Here is a 20,846-nt window from a genome sequence, read left to right on the forward strand (position 1 = left end):
CTGGTGTAACCAGTTTACATCACTACTTCAAACAACAAAATAGTGCATAAAAATGTTAAAACAGTTGTTGAGGTGTAAAGTTGGATACATTTATTAAAAAAATTATTTTGGAAATTTATAAAAAGTAAAAAACTAAAAAAAAAATCTACACACAGTTTACTGAACAGAAACATGAAAATAAAGCAATACAGCAATTACCATATAAATAAACATGTGACATTAAATCAAATATATACACTTTATTTACACAAATATTATTTCTACTTAAAATAACAAACATGATAAAAACATTCTGCAATTTAAAAATCACTCTAATAAAATATGATAAAAGCAACTACCATCTAATAAAACATGTGGCATTCATTCAAATATAAACAGTTTATTTACACCAATACTATTTCTACTTAAAATAACAAACTTGATGAAAACATTCTGAAATTTAAAAATCACTCTAATAAAATATGATAAAAGCAACTGCCATCTAATCAAACATGTGGCATTCATTCAAATATAAACAGTTTATTTACACAAATACTATTTCTACTTAAAATAACAAACTTGATGAAAACATTCTGAAATTTAAAAATCACTCTAATAAAATATGATAAAAGCAACTACCATCTAATAAAACATGTGGCATTCATTCAAATATAAACAGTTTATTTACACAAATACTATTTCTACTTAAAATAACAAACTTGATGAAAACATTCTGAAATTTAAAAATCACTCTAATAAAATATGATAAAAGCAACTGCCATCTAATAAAACATGTGGCATTTAATCAAATCTATAAATTACTCCTTAAAACAAGTAAATCTTCATGACTATGAGGGTCCCTCTGCGTTGACGTGGGTGGAGCTGGGTCTGTCGCTCTCCCCAGGAGACGGTTAGCGCCATGCAATTCTTCCTCCTTTGGGAGAAGACAGCAGTCAGTAGGTTTGTTGTGAGATATAGAAATATTCTTCTTCCATTGGTACGACGATGTCAAAGTCAGAAATCAGAGCTTTGTTTATTAGTAGTTTGTATTTATTATTATTTTGTTCTTGTCATGTTCCCTCCCACAGCACAGTCCTTCTGTTCTAACCAAAGAATGGATGTATGTACTGCAAACGTACCTCTTTGGTGTCCTCCAGCGCTTGCATGATCGATGCGACCACCAGGTTCACCAGCACAAACTGGGCCATAACCACGAAACTGATGAGGTACAACGGTGAGACCCAGGAAAGGTATCTCAAACAGTCATGCTCACCAGGATGACATTCTCTTAGTGTGTCCTTGAGGGACACAAAGCAAGATTCAGAAAGGAAGAGGGACTGGCACACAGACTGAAGGCAACATTACAAAATCATTCTTACTTAGAAACCACAGTATTTATAATAAACTGACAATCGGAAACTAAACGGTAGAGCAAAAGTTAGGATACAACATTATTGTAATGCTTTATTTTATGGGTCTGTAATTTACTAACTATTCCCCAAACGATTCCCTGAGAAGTTTAGTTGAAAGAAATGCTCAATTTTAATCAAATGTAATTATTAATTTTTCATATATGTACTTCATATGTTAAATTGTTTGCTCCCTGTAGAAAAATTGTTTGGCTGACTTAATGTCCACTGACTAAACACTTCCTATGTTACACTAGCACCTAAGTGAAATAAATTAATTGGAAGTTGCCAACACTGTGCCAACATCTTCCCTATAATTAGAACCAAACTTTATTTACAGAACATTTCCCAGAAAATTATTAAGAAATCACAGACCCATAAAATAGCAAAGTTTCTTTAATGAGGAAATGGGGACTTGATGTCCCATGAATATCTCTTGCTCATCAACTGACCTCACTAAATAAAAACTCTAACTACTGAAAAACATCTCACTTTTTAAAACAACCCCCGCAAGTCGTCCTATCAAATCACTCAGTCACTTTGGAGTGATCCCATTGGCTGGTAGGTGTGGATTAACTTTAAATAACCTTTGATGAAGGTGTTTGTTTGTAGTTCCAAATTAAACCACCGGTATTGAACTTGATGATGATATTTTTTATTTGATTACATGTGGCATTTTGTTGGCCATAAGTGGGATAATTCCCTTCAAAGTTAAACATTCAATGCTTGTGACTGTTTGGTACTCTCCCTTACATAACTAGGTTTGAACATCACTGCTTTCTGAGTGGTTAGGGGATACAATGCTGTATGTATAGAACTTGTGTGTATTCATGAGGGAGTGAGTACATACTTTCAAAATCACGTTCCAGTTGTCTCCGGTGCATAGGCCGTACAGCGTGATCAGGGCCACCCCAAAATGTCTGAAGTTGACTTCATCTTGTAAACCCAGGCACGGGTGGTCATCATTGCATGCTGATAAACACAGAGGCACACAGCACAGCATTGGTATTTACTAGGCTGCCTCCTGAGGCTGACTCTCCTTGAGGATTAGCTAAAGGGTTTCTGGATTTCCTTGTCAACTATGTGGATACTGGGCAAATCTGGGATCAGCTCTGGAACCATGATCCTTTGCAGTAACCCCGTGTGAAGGTGTGTTCTGCTAGTAGTGTAACTTACCTAGCTTGCCATAGAGCTCCACTCCCACCGCAGCGTAGATGTAAAAGAAGAATGTGAAGAGCAGACAAATATTTCCAACCTGGAATCAAAATCAGCGTTAGATCTCCTGCACAACAAACACTAAGATGTAGATACTCTAAATTCTCAACCAGGGGCTGGAGCCTTTTTGTACCTCAACTAAAAGGAACTACTTTATTTGAGACAGGCTATGATTACAAACTTCCTCCATCTGTTGAGCTTAAAAGGACTGGATACCTTTAATTGATCAGTGATCACTTGCTGTACAGCCAACTTGTTTTATGAAGGCCAAAAATTTGGCCCTATCTGATGTGATTAGTTTTTATTAACATGCAAATGTTAAAATAAAACTGACTGGCGTGCACAGCACGGTCGCAGGGTTTCTAGTGTGTAGACACGGGATAATATGATACCCAGAGATACCTCAGGGACAGAATCTTCATACTGTAACATGGGTAAACATTACATAAACGTAAATCAAGCACAAATGCAGCAAGAGCTCTGTAAAACCAAATCATTTATATCGATTTATTTAGACAAAAGAATAAATAAATCCCTCAGTGTCTGTGTTTACCTGTGAAAGAGTCTTTATGATGGTTTTTAGCAGAACTCGTAGCTTTTTGAGCTTCAGGACTGAAGAGAGACACAAGAGTTGTCACAGATAACGTATTTATATTTGTCACCCAAAGGTACCTTTAGAACTTCAGAAGATTTTACTTTGAGTGTGTGTATAGTACCTCGTACTAGTCTGAATATTCTACAAACTCTCAGGATGCTGGGATTAATGGGAACTATGTCTGTCATATTGATCTGGTGCAAAACGATGCTGACGATGGAAACCACGAGTACAGCAACGTCCAGCAGATTCCATCTAAACACAAACGTCATTAAACACTTCAGGTGCTTACACACAAATGCAAATAAAGGAAACTAATTTCTTGCTCATTCTACTGTGTCACCTGATTTTTATGAACCTCCATATGCCAAACGCCACGAGCTTCAGCAGGACTTCAGTGATCATGATGAAGGTGACCACATAGAAGGAATACTCTGTAATCTTCCCTATATACTGAGCAGACACACAAAGGTTTATTTTATCGCCTCACAGAGTCAGTGCAAATCCAAATACATTTTTTGTGGCAGTTCGGATCTTGCAACTCCTGCAGACAGTGAATGTGTGTGTGCATTACCGGAGGTTGATTGTAATGTTGGACAGCCATTATCACAACACTGATGACAATGATGACAGTCATGAAGAGGTCCAAGAAGCTGCTGCTACACAGAGAATGAATAGCTCGACGTATGTAGGAGTAGTGTGCGTAATATGGAATCTGTGCAGGCTCTGGAACACACACACACACAAAGATGCATTCAGATGTACACACAGAAAAAGAAATATGTAAAAAACACTAAAAACATTTAGAGCTACTCTAATCAATATTATTATTACACCAACAATGGATCACATGGGTACTTGCATGCAAAAGGAGTCACTCAAAGTGATGAAAACAAAGAGGATTATCACACCATTCTGCAGTTCATCTCAGGTCTACAGAGCATTTCAACGCTGGTTTTATGGTCCCCACTTTACTGTTTTGGTTCACTATCATCATCTCATCAATGTTACATCCAGCTGCGGCAGGCAGCTGTTTTTACCTCTGTTAAACCCACTGGTCGAAACCAGTCCGAATACATGCATCTCCCTGGCCAATATGATCAGCCACTGTTTGCATGACCTAACCAGTCATTCTCATTTGTTTGTTAGACTCTGAAAGGCAATGCTCAGAAAAATAGACCGCCAACAAGCCCCTTCATTCTCCTTACTGTTGCACTGGACTTTTCCTCCCTCTTCTAGTAACTCTCCATCAGTTCTTTTATGATTCTGCTGACACTGGTGGAAGGTCTCCACCATTACACCAATAAACATGTCGAGCAGAAGGAAGCTTATAATCATGAAGGAGATAAAGTAGAGCAGCATCCATTCGTTGTGATTCCTCACAGGCTGAGAGGAGAAGAGTAGAGAGGAGACATCAAGGGCGCATTTATTACACTGCTGTCTATAGAAGGTTGTCAAAACAACTTTTGTATAAATAACAGTGTAAACACATCAATAAGTTACTTTGCCAGCAGAAATACCTGTTGGTCCACTCCCACAGCATCCAGCCCATCATACATGATGTTCACCCAGCCATCTTTAGAGAACATTACAAACAAGCTCATCAGAGCCTGAATGGGAAACAGAGAAATAACTGGTAAGTCAACACTTTGTTGCCCAGGTCCTACCATTTCTTTCTCCAGTAAAGACCTTCATTACAGTTAGATGAATATGGTGCTTTTGTTTAACCAACTTAAAAAGAAAACAGACAGCACTCAGTGAGTACATACATCATCCAGTGTAATTATCTGACTGTGTTACTGTAGAGAGTAAGAGATCCTTTGGAAATCCTAGTTTCAAATCTCCATCATAATTTACATAACGATAGATCATGTGATCATGCTGATTGGCTGAACATGATTTTTATGACAAAATCTAAAACCTGCCCTGTGTACTCGGTGGGTTAGTCTGTACCTGAAGCAGGTTGTCGAAGTTGTACTTCCTTCGTACCCAGAGATAGTTGGCCGCCAGGCATTCAATCTTGGTGGTGATGTTTCTTATGTCCTCGCCCACACAGTAGTAGAACTTCCCTCTGAACAACTACAGTGTTTGTGTGAGATAAAGACAGACAGAGAGTGTCTGTAGTGTTATTTTATCACTGTCCTGATATCATCTCAGCTGCATCAAAGCTAATAGGTGTTTACTATGAGTGCTTGACTAAAAACTGACCAGGGATCACGTTGTTCCTTTTTATAGCTTGACTGTCTGTCAGGGTAAAAGAAACTATGTGGTTGTGTGTGTGTGTGTGTGTCAACTTACCTGCACCCCAAGGATACCATAGAAGAAGAAGAAGGCACAGCAAATGAGAAGGATGTTCCTGATGGGTTTAACCGAGGCCATTAGAGCATCAACAGCCAGCTTCAGTTTCGGAGCTCGCTTGATCACCCTGGAACACACAAACATAAATAAACACATGTTTGTAAGAGGCAGCACATGCAACTACAGACACAAACACGATATTAAATATGAAATAACATGGGATGCTTACACACAGACAGGAAATGAAGATGTTAACTGGTATCAACACAAACAAACAGAAAACAAACATCAAATATACACAGAAATGAATGATGTACCTCAGTGGGCGAAGTGTGCGTATTAGGCGTAACACTTTGAGGATGGCCAGCATGTGATCGTCAGCTGTACTGACCAGAATGATGATGAAGTGGGCTAAAGACAGAATCGCCAAGAAACCATCCACCATATTCCAGGAAGACCGGAAGTAGCTCTGCTTTCCAATTATCAAACCAAAAGCTAGAACCTGGTATTAAAGCAACAATACACCGATTTAAAATTAAAACAATATAGATTCCTCAAAACACTGAAAATCAGCTGAAAATCTGAGCTACAAAAATAGATTTTAAGGTAAAAAAAACATCATTTCTACAGTTAAAAAACAAAACTAATGCTTACCTTAACAAGCATCTCTACCAGGAAGATAGCAGAGAATAGATCACTAGAGAAATCCAGCAACCATCGCTCCTAAAGGGCAGAATGAGATTCATTTTTAACCTGTGCGTATTTTGTATTACATCTGATCAAACTACTATTACATATCAGTTGTTTTATTAATAAATACATCATGTCCAGCTTGATTGGATAGGTGTGTGTGTGTGTGTGTGTCCAAATACTCCGTGAGGGTTCACTGTATATCCCTGTCTGCAGTAACAGTTGTAGGTTACATGCAGTATATGTGTGTCTCACCATGCTTTTAGGGTCTATGCCAGGCATCTCAAAAGTAATGGTGACACAGTTCAGGAGAATGAAGAGCAGAATTATGCGGTCGAACATCTTGTGAGAGATCACACGATGGCAACAGATACGGAACCTACAGTCAGTGAAACAAAGGATTACTTTTAATACCCGTTTCATCATCTTACTGGTCAGTGTATGAAAGCATGATGGAAAAGCACATTATGTGTAGAATTTACATATTTATTAGTATATCATATTTTGTCTTTAGTTCCCAGCAGTATATAACATTAATTCCTAATGATATAAATAATCACGGTAACGCATAATGGACCCTGATACCTGGCAGAAAATGAATAGATGGATTAAAGCTGCAGTAGGTCGGTAACTAGATTTTGAAAGCATCCAACCAAAAAAATGCCACCCCCTCCTTTCAGGCCTCCCTTTAAAGCCACTCCAGGGCAGAGTGCACGCAGGTAGATCAGCCAACCAATCATTTCATTTGGGCCGAATGAAACACTAAGATTGCCAAATGACACCAGGATTTAAGAGAATGACAGTGAAATTAGTTGTTGTTTTGGTGTGTGTGAGAATCACCTGTTCTCTGGAGACAACACGTAGAACGACCACTCTTCATGCTCTTTGCACCAGCGGCGCACTTTCTGGATAAGGTTCAAAGATCTCTGCAGGGGTGAAAAATCAGTCACCTCTCTTTATTCAAAACATGAAAAACAATATTCTGAAGAATACAGCAACACTGAAGAGGTGTGGTACACTAGCAAAATGTTGCTAAGAATAGAGGCAAAGTGAAAATTTGTTAAATCCCAAAGCAGCTTTGATCGCACCACCTATTCACATTGTTGTAAATCTTGTTAAATCTTCACCAAGAGTTAACTCTCAGTTGAGTCGCAAACCAGACTTTGAAAACTTTCACTCTTAGGAACTTACATTGTCCCCATCAGAATCTACAGGTGCAGAGTCTTCCTTGGGGGCTGAGTTAATCACAGTGGATCTGCTGGGCCCAGGGTGAGAGAAAGAGCAGTCTTGGTCGGGGGCTGAGGGGTCCTGGAACAACATGAAACAGAGATGAGCAAAGGTAAGTGTAAGAAAGTTAGTCAACATAAGCACTAGCTCAAAAACCACAGTCTGAATTATATGACTCATAGGAACTTACATTTTTCTTGTTTTCTGTCTGTGAAGGTGACAAGTTGTTTGGAGGGGAGCTGGTGGCTTGATCAGAACTTGAGGAGCGCTGGAACAACAGGAAATAAAGATGGCCATGTTGTTTTTCAGTCAAGTTTTAAAAAATCAAGCTCTTGGAGAAAACTAAGAAAGAAGGCCTTACCTTGGCCTGGAAGTTCTCAACCACTATGCCCACAAGAACATTGAGAAAAACATGTTTTCCAAAGATATTGACCGCAATAAAGTAGAGAGCGGCCCATGGGGAGGTAGCAGCCATGGCTTTGTATAGAACCAGATTCCAGTCCTCCAGAGTCAGAAGCTGGATTGATATATTTAATAGAAGAGAGTAACAGAGACAGAGATTGAGGCACAACTTGCATGATGATGCAGTAAAATGAGGAGGGCACAAATTGTGAAGTCAAAAACTAACCTGGAACACTGTGACCATGGACCAGCTCAGGGTGTCAAAGTTTTTTCGGTCAGGGATGATGACTCCGTCTGGTGTCTTGAACTTCAGTTTACAACCAAACAGCTGCATACCCAGTACACTGCAAAGAAACGAGAACATCCAGTCAGAATCTTTGAAATGTCTGCATCCTATGGGTGATCATCATTTTAGTAATAGACAAGCATTTGGGTTTTCCTGAAGCATTACAATATTGTAGGTCTACAATAGATTTTTGTGTATGCATAGTGTACTTGCCTAAAAACGAAAATGACAAACAACAGTAGCCCACAGAGTGGGGCTGCCCCTTTCATGGTACTAGTCAGCACTTGCAGCTGTTTCTTCAGGTAAGGGAAGAAGTGAACCAACTTCACAAACCGCAGCAGGCGAAATGCCCGCAGAACTGACAACCTGCCATCAGTTTTAACAATTAGCTCCCACAAACTGAAAAAAACCCACAAACAGACACATTTTAATACGCTGTTGGCAACTTCTGTCTGATTTAATATGCTATATCTTGAGATTATAGGTAATATTGTGATAATACTATTTAAATCCAGCCTGTTGCTAATACTAGTTACTAATGCTGAAATACATTGTATTCCAAGCACTGAAGTCTGACATTGCTGAGTCAGTGTCATCCACTTCCAATATGATAGACACAAGGGATTTAGCTTAATACTGCAGCAGGTTTTTGTGTGCCATGGTCAAAAACACAAAATGGTTGGCTCTATGGAGAGTCCAACACTAAACTATGAAGTATGGATATAATGAAAATTTCAATAATGGCACATATTACAAGTCAAAGCAATAAGCGGAGGTCAAAAGTCAGACTGCATGGGAATATATTACCTGACGATAACGATGACAAAGTCAAAGACGTTGTGTCGGTCTGTAAAGTATTTCCACGTGAGAGCCAGCAGCTTTAAGACAGCCTCCACAGCAAATATAATGGTGAAGATGAGGTTACTGATCTGTAACACACGGATCATCTCCTCAGGCTGTAGGAAGAGAAGATGGAAAAAAACAAAACAAGAGGAAGACAAACAGGACAGAGAGATCCAGATGGAGAGAGGGGACAAAAGAAAGCAAAATAACGTGAGAATGCAAAGAGGATGGGGAGGGTGATAAGACAAGCAATTAATACAAAATAAGCAAGAAATAATATTTACGTAAAGGAAGAAGAGGAAAATTAAGTAGTTTCTATCTCATTCTAGTATTCCTGTTGGGGTTCCTAATGTTGTAAGATCAGGATAGAATTTACAAAGTATCTCTCTTCGTCCCCAGCATGACAAAATACTTAAATCCAAATGCAGGTTTCTTTTACTTGGGTGGTACACCTGAAGAATTTCCTGAATTACAGGAAACGGCTGAGGCAACTCTCAGCCAGAGCCATTTTAGCTTTGAACCTTTCAGCTGCTCAGGTCTATCATTCACTTTGCACACCTGAAACGTATAGAAGTCTCAAGTAGACAGATTCAGTAGTAAGCAGACAAAAACACTTTGCTCCTCACCTCCCCGTGGTGCTCTATGACCATGGTAAGTATACAGAGGGAAACAGTAAACATGATCACTCGGTCAAAGAGTTTACTGTTGACGGTCCTCTCAGCTGTTTTCTTGATGGGTATCCAGGCCTGAGCCTGAAAGATAGGGGAGTCAGTGAAGTGACCTCGTCGTTATTGAGGCAACAATGCTGCTGCAGAAAGGTGCTGACTACACTCACCAATAAGGACCTTTTCAAGTTGCCTGCCCTGCTTTTTGGGTGCACCTTGTTACGATGTCTGTTGGTAAAAGGACAAGACATAACAATAACTGAAAATAGAGGGTGTTCTTTGCCCGACTTAAGTTTTTTTTCCCCCTGATAGTGTGTGTTGCGTGTTTGTTTGCTTCTGAATGCATTAGTTCATTTGTGTCTGTAATGCAAACTAAATGATTAAGAACATAAGACATTGTACCAAAATGCTCCAGACACAAAGACACAGTGAGACCCGAAGAAGCAAGCACGCTGAACAAGAGTAATATCCAAAATTAATTTAAACCTTTTCCGGAAACAATTTTTTTGACATAATCTTACATGGTTATACACACATTCCACTGCAGACTACAAATCTGACCACAAACACAACAAAATGTTTTAAGTGCTACTTTCAAAAAGTACATTTACACTTTCTGACCTGTTGCATCTACTGGAGATCCTCCGCAGCCAGCAGGTTAACTTGTCACAGAGCATAGTGATGAACACAGCGTCAGCACGAGGCTGTCCTTTCTTCCTTTCCATACTCAAAGAGAACTGGGTGGCGATGACGACTGCGCACACGTTCATCAAGATAAAGGAGCCCATCTGGTTGGGGAAGTAAAGAGTGGCTATTTAGAGCAAAACCCTTCTTCATAGAAATTGCACCAGCAACATTAGCACATTTAGGATTACTGCCTTCAATTTAATTTAGCCCCAACCGGGAAAAGGTAACCCACACAACACTGCAAAGACTTTAGTTGTTCATTAAACAGGACTGCAGTTCAAGTGTTAACAATAACTCTATTTGACGAGCTTTAAAATCACAATTTTGCTGACTGTGTAAATGATATTTCAATGAATGTATATTTCAATTATTGCTTCTCATCCTGAAACTAAATGGCCCAAGTCAAGTTGATAAGTTTAGAGCATTCAGAACATTTTTAATATAATGGCATATTTAACTGGATCTTCTGACTTAACTCCCATCTGCTGTTGAGCTTAGCATAAAACTCGTACTAATGTACAGTTACCAGATGGCTTTCTCTCCTCCAAAAAAGCCAAGTTATTTAAAGAAAAACTGTAGCAGGCCAGCATTACAGTGAAAATGTGGGATTCACTTGGTCAATGCTTATTAAATGCTGCAGGGGTTTGGTTTGGTCCTTCGTCTGGTTAAAACAAGACCATATTTTAGACGAAAAGTCAAATCTCAGTGTATTTTGCTGCTGCTGTTGAATTTGCATAGATGTCAGTGAAGTTATTTAACCATCTTTACAGACCAAATTGATCAGTCTGGAAGAATACCAAAACATAATTTTGAGGTAGTGTTTTGAGAAGAGGAGGGTCAAATAATAAGGTTGTTAACTAAGTGGGTACTTACAATGGTGACGAGTATGAAAAATATGAAACTCCAGAAGGAATAACAATCCATAACATAAAACATGATCTCCATCCATCCTTCCATCGTGACAACCTGGGGAAGAGAAGACAGAGAGGGACGCAAATAAAATATTACTATGTGGCTACATTTTAACAACACTTTAATCAGCTCTCTCCAGCCAGAGGAAAGCTAGACTTTGCTATGACTCTATGATGCTAAATGATATAGACCGGTGGTAGAGGATGACAGACAGATCGTCAGTCCCACACCATCCTACAAAACCCACGAGAACCATAAAGTTCATGTCTGACAAGTGCACAGAATTCTGACTGCTCTCCATGTTTTTTCTTCAGCATGTCCACATCCAAATGTATTTCTGCACATATCAAAGCCCCTCTTACCTGGAATATAGCTAACCAGGCATAGGCGATGTGATCAAAGTTGACGGCTCCCAAGTGAGGGTTGTGGTCCCCAGCGCGACAGACATTGTAGTACAAGTTCCAGTTCACACAGGCGTTGGCACTGGCCCCAGCCCCCGTAGGGACTAACTCATTCAGAGATGAAACATGGTGGGGTGCAGCCAATGAGCAGGTTTTCCCATCCTTTTTGTAAGCTGGAACATCATGGCAGTGTAACATCCCATGCTTGTCAGCAGGCGAACAGATAAATGGGAAATATTCATCGTTCTTGGACTTGTAGTATGGACTCAAGGACACGTTGTACATTCTGTATAGAAAAAGAATGGTAACAGCTTATACACACGAGAATTGCTGTAATATAGGTTTTTTTAGTTTTGACATGACAGGGTGTTTGCAAAAGTACCAAACATTCGCTGGTTATAGTGAGGATTTGCTGTTGCTTATCACATTACATATTAAATTGTAAATAACAGCAATATATTGAGGCCATTTGTGCAACGTCTACTCCAGAGAAGCAATTTCCTTACGCAGGAATGTCTTCACCCAGGAAGCAGCGGTTGAGCAGCTGCCCCGCCCACAGCTCAACTCCCACAACAGAGAAGATGTGGATGACAAAGAGGTAGAGGAGGAGAAAATTTGTAAGCATCGGCACAGTGTTCAAGAGGACTGACACCATGTCTCGCATGCCTGCACCAAAACACAAAAAGATCCGGTCACAATTTATTTTTACTAATACTTCACGTCAAACACACACACACACACACACACACACACACACGTACGTATGCAGACATGGGCATTTGCTGCCCTGTCTATCCTGTGCTCTTGCAGGAGAAAAGTCCTTTTGAATCCACATGCATTTGGCTCTGACTCTGGTTTGTTCCAATTTCAGAAATTGTGTAGGGCCTACTGTTTTTGTTAAATATAGTACATTATAGTACACAGCATGCAGTAGTTCTTAAATTCCATTTTGCACATGGCTAATTACCAGATTGAATCTGAATTACTGTCCAATCTCAAACGTAACAAAGATCAGAAGGTGAAGTGGAAAGAAGCAGACTGCTTTGGGAGGTTCATCACAGCTGAGCCACAGTGAAATCTGGAAATCTTTCACTAATATAATTATCCACAAGATTAACATGACAACATACAAAGATGGTCAACGGTACATTTAAATGCATCTTGTCACAAAATACAAAATACCCCTCAAATAAATGTAGAAAGAAAAAATACTTACCTTTAGCATTTTATAAAATGCAGAAAAATACATTGTAGTATTTGAAAATACAAAATTAATCCCCTTTAAAGAAGCCATTTGATGATCATTTTCAAGTTCATACTTTTATTTGGGGGGGGTCTTACTTGAATAGGTTTACATGCTTTACTGTTCACCCTCTCTCCGTTCTGTTTTAGCTCCCTAAAAATCCCAGTCTGCTCTGATTGGTCAGCTGGCCCACTCTGTTGTGATTGGTCAACTGCTCCGTAGGTGTGTTGGGGAGAGTCTAGCTTGTTTCCGACAGGACTCATTAAAGTTTTGACTTACTTGATACTCTGCCGATCAGTTGTATTGGCCTGAGTGCCTGACAGATTGGTATGCGGATCCCAAAAGTAGCCAGAATAAACTCCAACATCCTGAAGGGACAGTTGCAGACAGAAACAGGGAGATGAGTCTTATTTTTCATAATATGTATTACACACATTCCAATACTGAATATAAAAACATTAGAGGAATTTTGAGGAATGCCTTTTCTAAAATATAGACAGTCCCGCTTAAAACCAAGAAATTAAATATGATGCTTTCCTAAGGTAACCAAGGAAACGCATAGTGACTTGTCCGTGTGAGCCACAGGCATTGTGGGATACTAACTTTGCCAAGTTGATGAAGAAGTCAAACTTGTTCCAGTTGTTGCTAAAGTAACTTCCTTCATAGCCAAAGACTCCCAGGGCCACCATCTTGATGAGCATTTCCACCATGGAGAAAGCAAAAGTTAAATCCTCCAATACCTGGCCAAACAAGATAAAAGAAAAAATGTACCATTAAACATACAGCAGAAACAACAATGGTGACAAAGTACTATTGTTACTAATAGAGAAGCACATTTTGATTATCTTTAGCCTTTTATGTTAATAATTTAGCTGGTCTCACACACAGTAAATGTACATTCCACTGCCAGTGTCCACTAATAACAGTGCAGGGGTCACACTGACCTCTAGGATGATGTTCGTCTCTTCACAGGGCTTGTACATGCCCAGAGTCACACAGTTAAGCAGGACTATCAGTATGTACACATTATCCAACCACGTGGAGGAAGAGGTTAAGGTCATAACACAATATAATATGATATAATTCATCAACAAAGGAGGATTACATACTAGAAGAACCTAAGGGGATTAATAAAGTTTTTATCTGTCAGTCAGACAGGTGAGAAAGAGACGCCTGTGAATCCTTTAGATACAACAGCAAATATTTTAATGGTATATATAGTAAAGCTTGAAATTTCTTTGTATTATTATTACTACTCATACATTTCTGGTGGGCGGCCCTATACGCAGGATAAGCAGTTGACGATGGATACATTTTTGGCATTTTTAGACTCCTAGCAGTAAAAAAGGATATGGTCTCTGGGTCATTTGCAGACACCAGTTACGGGGTCTTGTTGTTTGTTTCAAGCAGTGCCAAACCACAGGGGCTAAGTGGTGGTAGGGCCGCTCCTCCTCCTTGGAGACAGAGTTTGAGTTGGGAAATTGTTCTGGGACAGTGAGCGCCACCTCCTCCGGCTCCTCCTTCTGACCCTCAGAATCAGTCATGATAAAGTTCAAGTACGCTTTCTCTGGAGGGAGGTCAAAAATAAAGTGTTAGAAAGAGGTGAAGAGAGGAAGGGGTAAAACAGGGGAAAGCAGGCATGCGACAGAGGAACATGAAGGGAGAGACATTACAATACATTTACTCACGCTTTTATCCAAAGCGACTTACATTTGAGGAACAGCATACAAGCATCAACACAGCACAAAATCAACTACAACTGACAATACATACTAGTAAGGGCAGCAATAAATACTAGTAAGCGCTAATAGCACATATGGCATCAATGGAGTAAATACCTAGGGAAGGAAGTAAGAGTTAACAAAATAGTGCAATCAATAAAAGAATTGTCATGGGGATAGAAGAGGAAGGGCACAGGAAGTGCATGATAGAGGTTAGGGGTTAGAGGTGTTACAAGAGAAAGTGTTCTCGGAAGAGATGAGTTTTCAAGAGCGTGTTGAATTTTGAGAGGGACGCCCCTGCTCTGATGGCATGTGGTAGCTTGTTCCACCTTCATGGTGTCACAGATAAGAACAGCCGGGATGGCTGAGAGACAGACAAAAGCCACAAATAAAACAACATATTTAAAAGGATCTGGGACATTGTTCCTGTAAAGACATACTGTTGTTTGGTTTCTGAAGTGTAATTTTTCAGTGCTATGGGCACCACAAACAAATTTCCATTCACCTCTATTATAACAAGTAATATTGGCTAAAAGCTTCAGCGCAAAAACACAAGTTGCCTGAATGATCTTTACTTGAGTTAAAGTAATACTACACTACAAAATACTTCATTACAAGAAAACAATCCTGAGTTAAGCCTAAAGTATCAAAACTAAAACTTCTCATTATGCATACTTCAACAGTACACTTGTGGCGGTGATGTTTCTTTACCCGTTTCTCTATGCATTTTCTTCTTTAGACGCTCAAAATTGCGGCAAGTGAATCACAGTTACTCAAAACAGGTAAGGTTAACGTTACAATGATTTAATAACTTGAAGTTACTGTAAGCTAACATTAGCTCCTTAGCTGCTACAAGGTAACTTAGCCTTTGATAGTTCTGTTACCTGATAGACATGAATAGCAGACACAAAAATAAGAAACTCGGCCCAAATGTTTAACGACTGATGAAAGTTTGTTCAGGTAAAATTAACCAGTGAGTTAGCTAAATGGAAAAGTTGAAGTAACGTTAGCATCAGGTGGCTAAGTGTTAGCTAGCGGTTTAAAGCATAACTTTTAGCTGCTTTAGAAAGTTGGATAAACAAAACAATAAACAGCCGTATTCAGTTCAAACGTTACAGGCTATTAATTAAAACAAGGAGATCAATGACTTTTGGATAATCTTCATCACAGTTAATGTCGATCCACCCCAACCACCATCAACTGTAACATTATCAGACTTTATTTTTTATTCCACACCTTTAACGTTAGCTGTTTTAAATCATGTACGTTAGCTAATATGTTTAAATATGTTGTAAACTTTGATCGCTTCAATCTCATCTGTAACCTGCTAGATTCTGTGATGCTAACTTTAGAGGATTAGCTAGTGTTAACTAACTGAAAAACACCAAAGAGTCGACTAACGTTACAGATGCTGAGTGCCCCAACGTCAACTTACAGACGGACTGTGAGTTAGTTAACACATAGCAACACTATCAAAATGCCTTCTCTGTAACTACGGGCTCGATTTTGCGTCCTGACAGCTAAAGTTATCAAAATGTGTTTAGGTAGAATCTTAAGTAAAGGTAAGGTTAGCTATAACATTAAGTTACTTGACATTAGTTATTATTTAAACCACTTGGTATCACCTTTCAGAAAGTATTACCTTTCCTAGGTAGCTAACATTAACAGGGAAGACGTGCGAAGCTCAAGAGTTTTTGCAGAGTAAACACTAAAATGATCAATTATCAACAGTTTCAGCCCTCACATTCTAGAAGTCGCGAGGGAAATTAAACAATATTTGTTTATTTGTTAGGCTCCCAAAATTTAAAAACATACTAAACATTACAATCCACAAACATCGACACATTTAAAAATATACTAAGTTGAACATTACAGTACACACAACGTATTTAAAAACATACTAAGTTGAACATTACAGTCCACACAACGTATTTAAAACATACTAAACATTACAGTCCACACAACATATTTAAAACATACTAAACATTACAGTCCACACAACATATTTAAAAATATACTAAACATTACAGTCCACACAACATATTTAAAAACATACTAAACATTACAGTCCACACAACATATTTAAAACATACTAAACATTACAGTCCACACAAATGGTATACAACACATATAACTTATTAGAGAATAATTAATAGGAGTAAAACTAACATTTAGTTTGTGTGTATGAGTATATTAGCAGCAAAAACTACAAATCCCCATATGCACAGCATCCTACTATGTGATGTTTCAATGTGTTTCCTTATTTGCCCTTTAAACATTGATTTCTGTGTTAATTTAGTAAAGAATTCAATGTTTTCTTTGCACTTTATCCTACTGTGCGTTTAAGGGAAATAGTGTTTGCCTTGCGACTGTCTGGTGGCAAATGAATATGACTCTAAATTGTGTTTTAATTGAATGTACTAACATGATGAAATGATCATGAATAGAATGAAGCTAACTTTGGCAACCTGATATGGATGCAGCGTTTTTTGTTGCATAACTTAGAAGAAGTCTGTTGTAAAGGTAACATTAGCTATAACATTAAGTTACTTAACGTTAGTTATTATTAAATCACCTTCTTTAACCTAACATCAGGACATGATAATCAATGTAATGTTAATCTCTCAAGTAGCATTTAGAGGAAAAAAACAGCGATTAATTACATGGAAATCACAAACTGAGCAAAAGCACTTACCAGACGATAAAGACGAAAACTTGGCTGCGGTCACACTGTTGTCCACTTGGTATCACCTTTCAGAAAGTCTAAGTATTACCTTTCCTAGGTAGCTAACATTAACAGGGAAGACGTGCGAAGCTCAAGAGTTTTTGCAGAGTAAACACTAAAATGATCAATTATCAACAGTTTCAGCCCTCACATTCTAGAAGTCACGAGGGAAATTAAACAATATTTGTTTATTTGTTAGGCTCCCAAAATTTAAAAACATACTAAACATTACAGTCCACAAACATCGACACATTTAAAAATATACTAAGTTAAACATTACAGTCCACACAACGTATTTAAAAACATACTAAGTTGAACATTACAGTCCACACAACGTATTTAAAAACATACTAAGTTGAACATTACAGTCCACACAACATATTTAAAAACATACTAAACATTACAGTCCACACAACATATTTAAAAACATACTAAACATTACAGTCCACACAACATATTTAAAACATACTAAACATTACAGTCCACACAAATGGTATGCAACACATATAACTTATTAGAGAATAATTAATAGGAGTAAAACTAACATTTAGTTTGTGTGTATGAGTATATTAGCAGCAAAAACTACAAATCCCCATATGCACAGCATCCTACTATGTGATGTTTCAATGTTTTTCCTTATTTGCCCTTTAAACATTGATTTCTGTGTTAATTTAGTAAAGAATTCAATGTTTTCTTTGCACTTTATACTACTGTGCGTTTAAGGAAAATAGTGTTTGCCTTGCGACTGTCTGGTGGCAAATGAATATGACTCTAAATTGTGTTTTAATTGAATGTACTAACATGATGAAATGATCATGAATAGAATGAAGCTAACTTAGGCAACCTGATATGGATGCAGCGTTTTTTGTTGCATAACTTAGAAGAAGTCTGTTGTAAAGGTAACATTAGCTATAACATTAAGTTACTTAACGTTAGTTATTATTAAATCACCTTCTTTAACCTAACATCAGGACATGATAATAAATGTAATGTTAACCTCTCAAGTAGCATTTAGAGGAAAAAAACAGCGATTAATTACATGGAAATCACAAACTGAGCAAAAGCACTTACCAGACGAAAAAGACGAAAACTTGGCTGCGGTCAAACTGTTGTCCACTTGGTATCACCTTTCAGAAAGTATTACCTTTCCTAGGTAGCTAACATTAACAGGGAAGACGTGCGAAGCTCAAGAGTTTTTGCAGAGTAAACACTAAAATGATCAATTATCAACAGTTTCAGCCCTCACATTCTAGAAGTCGCGAGGGAAATTAAACAATATTTGTTTATTTGTTAGGCTCCCAAAATTTAAAAACATACTAAACATTACAATCCACAAACATCAACACATTTAAAAATATACTAAGTTAAACATTACAGTCCACACAACTTATTTAAAAACATACTAAACATTACAGTCCACACAACATATTTAAAAACATACTAAGTTGAACATTACAGTCCACACAACGTATTTAAAAACATACTAAATTGAACATTACAGTCCACACAACATATTTAAAAACATACTAAACATTACAGTCCACACAACATATTTAAAAACATACTAAGTTGAACATTACAGTCCACACAACGTATTTAAAAACATACTAAATTGAACATTACAGTCCACACAACATATTTAAAAACATACTAAACATTACAGTCCACACAACGTATTTAAAAACATACTAAACATTACAGTCCACACAACATATTTAAAAACATACTAAATTGAACATTACAGTCCACACAACATATTTAAAAACATACTAAACATTACAGTCCACACAACATATTTAAAAACATACTAAGTTGAACATTACAGTCCACACAACGTATTTAAAAACATACTAAACATTACAGTCCACACAACATATTTAAAAACATACTAAACATTAGTCCACAAACATCAACACATTTAAAGACATACTAGTATCCGCTAGTACTGCGAGCGGCAGTGATCGGGATCCAAGCCAGTCGCGAAAAACACAACATATGAAATTTTCAGAAGAGAATAACAGACGCCGACGACTTCAGAGATTAAAGTGATGAAAGAATTTGGACTTTAAATTAATTGGAGAAACGCATACTGGATTTTTAAAGCATTGCCTTGAGATCTGAGAGTGTCATTATATGTACCTGACTACTGGGTGAAATGTTCAACCCACCTGCGACATTTTGTGTTTCCAACATTTTGAAGAAGAAGTTTAAGCTGCACAAACTCTTTTTAGCAGAAAAAAATTAGAAGAAACTGCTAGGGATCCAAATAAAACAGGGACCTTAGACTCACTGCCAGAGTAGGCGACTTACTGACTGAGCTACTGGTGAGATGCTGTTTTTCCACACCTCACAATTTGAGGTGGTGATTTCACATGTGCCAGAGCCAGATAGTTTTGTCAGTTTAAACTTTAAACGCTTGCAACAGTCAAGATGTAGGTGAAATAATTCTGAAAAACATCACACATCATTCTGCTGGTTTTGGATGTGTTAATTATTTTGGTGGCATTTGATCCAAAACTAAGTTAAAAAGAAAATGTTCATACTGTACAAGCTACAGGCAAACGTTAGTCACATATCAGTGGATGTGCTGAAAAAGATTCAGCTCTCTAGGACATATGGATGATTTTCTTAGATTTTTTTTAGGTAGGAATGAGAAATGTTTTACATATTGAGTAGGGACCCGAGATCGTACAAACCGAATTTTGTACGAATACATCAAGCGAATTACGAGGTATAAACTTTTTGCAAGTGTAGCGCCACTTAGTGGAACAATATCCCAGGACTGCTCAGCGAAGCTCAGGGCCGAGCATCTGAACATTGGTTACAATAGCTTAAGCCAATTTTGATTTACAGGAATTTATGCAAAATTGTACGTAAAAAGACACAAAAGCACCACAGCGCCACCATGAGGTCTATGAGGGCCATTTTTTTGCCTGGGTAGTGGGTGGAATTTGCAACCTACGTGCCAGTTTTGGTGAGTTTTCGTCCAGCGGTTTTTGCTGCCCAAACACTTTTAGCGGAGAAAAAGAAGAAATAAGAAGAAATAAGAAGAATCAAAACAAAACCAATAGGGCTCCAGCAGCTTGGATCCCTAATTATGGGTGAATAACTTCTATTTTCCTATTCCTACTCAGTATGAGGCAATTACAACTGATAGAAGACAAATGTGATTTTTTTTATTAAAGATAGAAAGACGAAAGTGTCATTTTAAACAGAATATAAGTATTTGAAAGCGTTGTCCATGTCCAAGGCAGGATCAGAAAGTAGGAAAAGGCAAAAGAAGTAGCCTATGCTAAATAAATGCCTTATAATGAGGGTGATGGAAAGTGTAATACATAGAGAGACATACATCAGAGATTGAATGGGAAACTGAAACAGCTCCTAAAATTCTTCTGCCACATCTATCTCATAGTCTGTCTCTAATTGCAATTCGAATAAACAGAATAACTTATCTGAGAATGTGATCACAATGGGAGTAAATCTCTCTTTCCATTACTAGAAAAGGATGAACAGAGAGATAAATCTCTCTCTCATGATTCATGGTAAAA

The 20,846-nt window shown here is 37.9% G+C and overlaps 1 protein-coding gene across 1 annotated transcript; it reads right to left on the reverse strand.

Annotated features, from left to right (window-relative positions):
• Nucleotides 1-416: 416 nt before the first annotated feature.
• LOC119882485 (voltage-dependent T-type calcium channel subunit alpha-1H-like) lies at nucleotides 417-13,967 on the reverse strand. Its single transcript, XM_038692526.1, has 31 exons — nucleotides 13,797-13,967; nucleotides 13,456-13,592; nucleotides 13,132-13,220; nucleotides 12,116-12,275; nucleotides 11,571-11,895; nucleotides 11,170-11,262; nucleotides 10,231-10,397; nucleotides 9,780-9,837; nucleotides 9,571-9,696; nucleotides 8,909-9,057; nucleotides 8,315-8,500; nucleotides 8,042-8,201; nucleotides 7,775-7,930; nucleotides 7,604-7,681; nucleotides 7,378-7,494; nucleotides 7,027-7,112; nucleotides 6,442-6,565; nucleotides 6,151-6,219; nucleotides 5,814-5,998; nucleotides 5,497-5,623; nucleotides 5,152-5,277; nucleotides 4,719-4,808; nucleotides 4,407-4,584; nucleotides 3,773-3,924; nucleotides 3,542-3,651; nucleotides 3,320-3,453; nucleotides 3,157-3,215; nucleotides 2,565-2,643; nucleotides 2,239-2,360; nucleotides 1,119-1,277; nucleotides 417-913 (listed from the first exon to the last, which is right to left on the reverse strand). The coding sequence occupies exons 1-31, from the start codon at nucleotides 13,938-13,940 to the stop codon at nucleotides 791-793; spliced, it is 4,068 nt and encodes a 1,355-aa protein (XP_038548454.1). The 5' UTR covers nucleotides 13,941-13,967; the 3' UTR covers nucleotides 417-790.
• Between the last annotated feature and the right edge of the window lie 6,879 nt (nucleotides 13,968-20,846).

The sequence above is a fragment of the Micropterus salmoides genome, unplaced genomic scaffold (assembly GCF_014851395.1).
Source record: "Micropterus salmoides isolate LMB-PRFRI ecotype aquatic unplaced genomic scaffold, ASM1485139v1 Ms_hic_scaffold_3, whole genome shotgun sequence".
Lineage (NCBI taxonomy): Eukaryota > Metazoa > Chordata > Actinopteri > Centrarchiformes > Centrarchidae > Micropterus > Micropterus salmoides.

What these genes read in the sequence shown, in the direction of transcription:
- LOC119882485 (XM_038692526.1), bottom strand. Translation starts at nt 13,940, where the DNA reads ATGAATTATATCATATTATATTGTGTTATGACCTTAACCTCTTCCTCC. An exon ending in CCTGGTTAGCTATATTCCAG is followed by an intron (nt 11,263 to 11,570) that starts GTAAGAGGGGCT and finishes TCTCTTCCCCAG; the next exon opens with GTTGTCACGATGGAAGGATG. An exon ending in CCATGGTCACAGTGTTCCAG is followed by an intron (nt 7,931 to 8,041) that starts GTTAGTTTTTGA and finishes ATATCAATCCAG; the next exon opens with CTTCTGACTCTGGAGGACTG.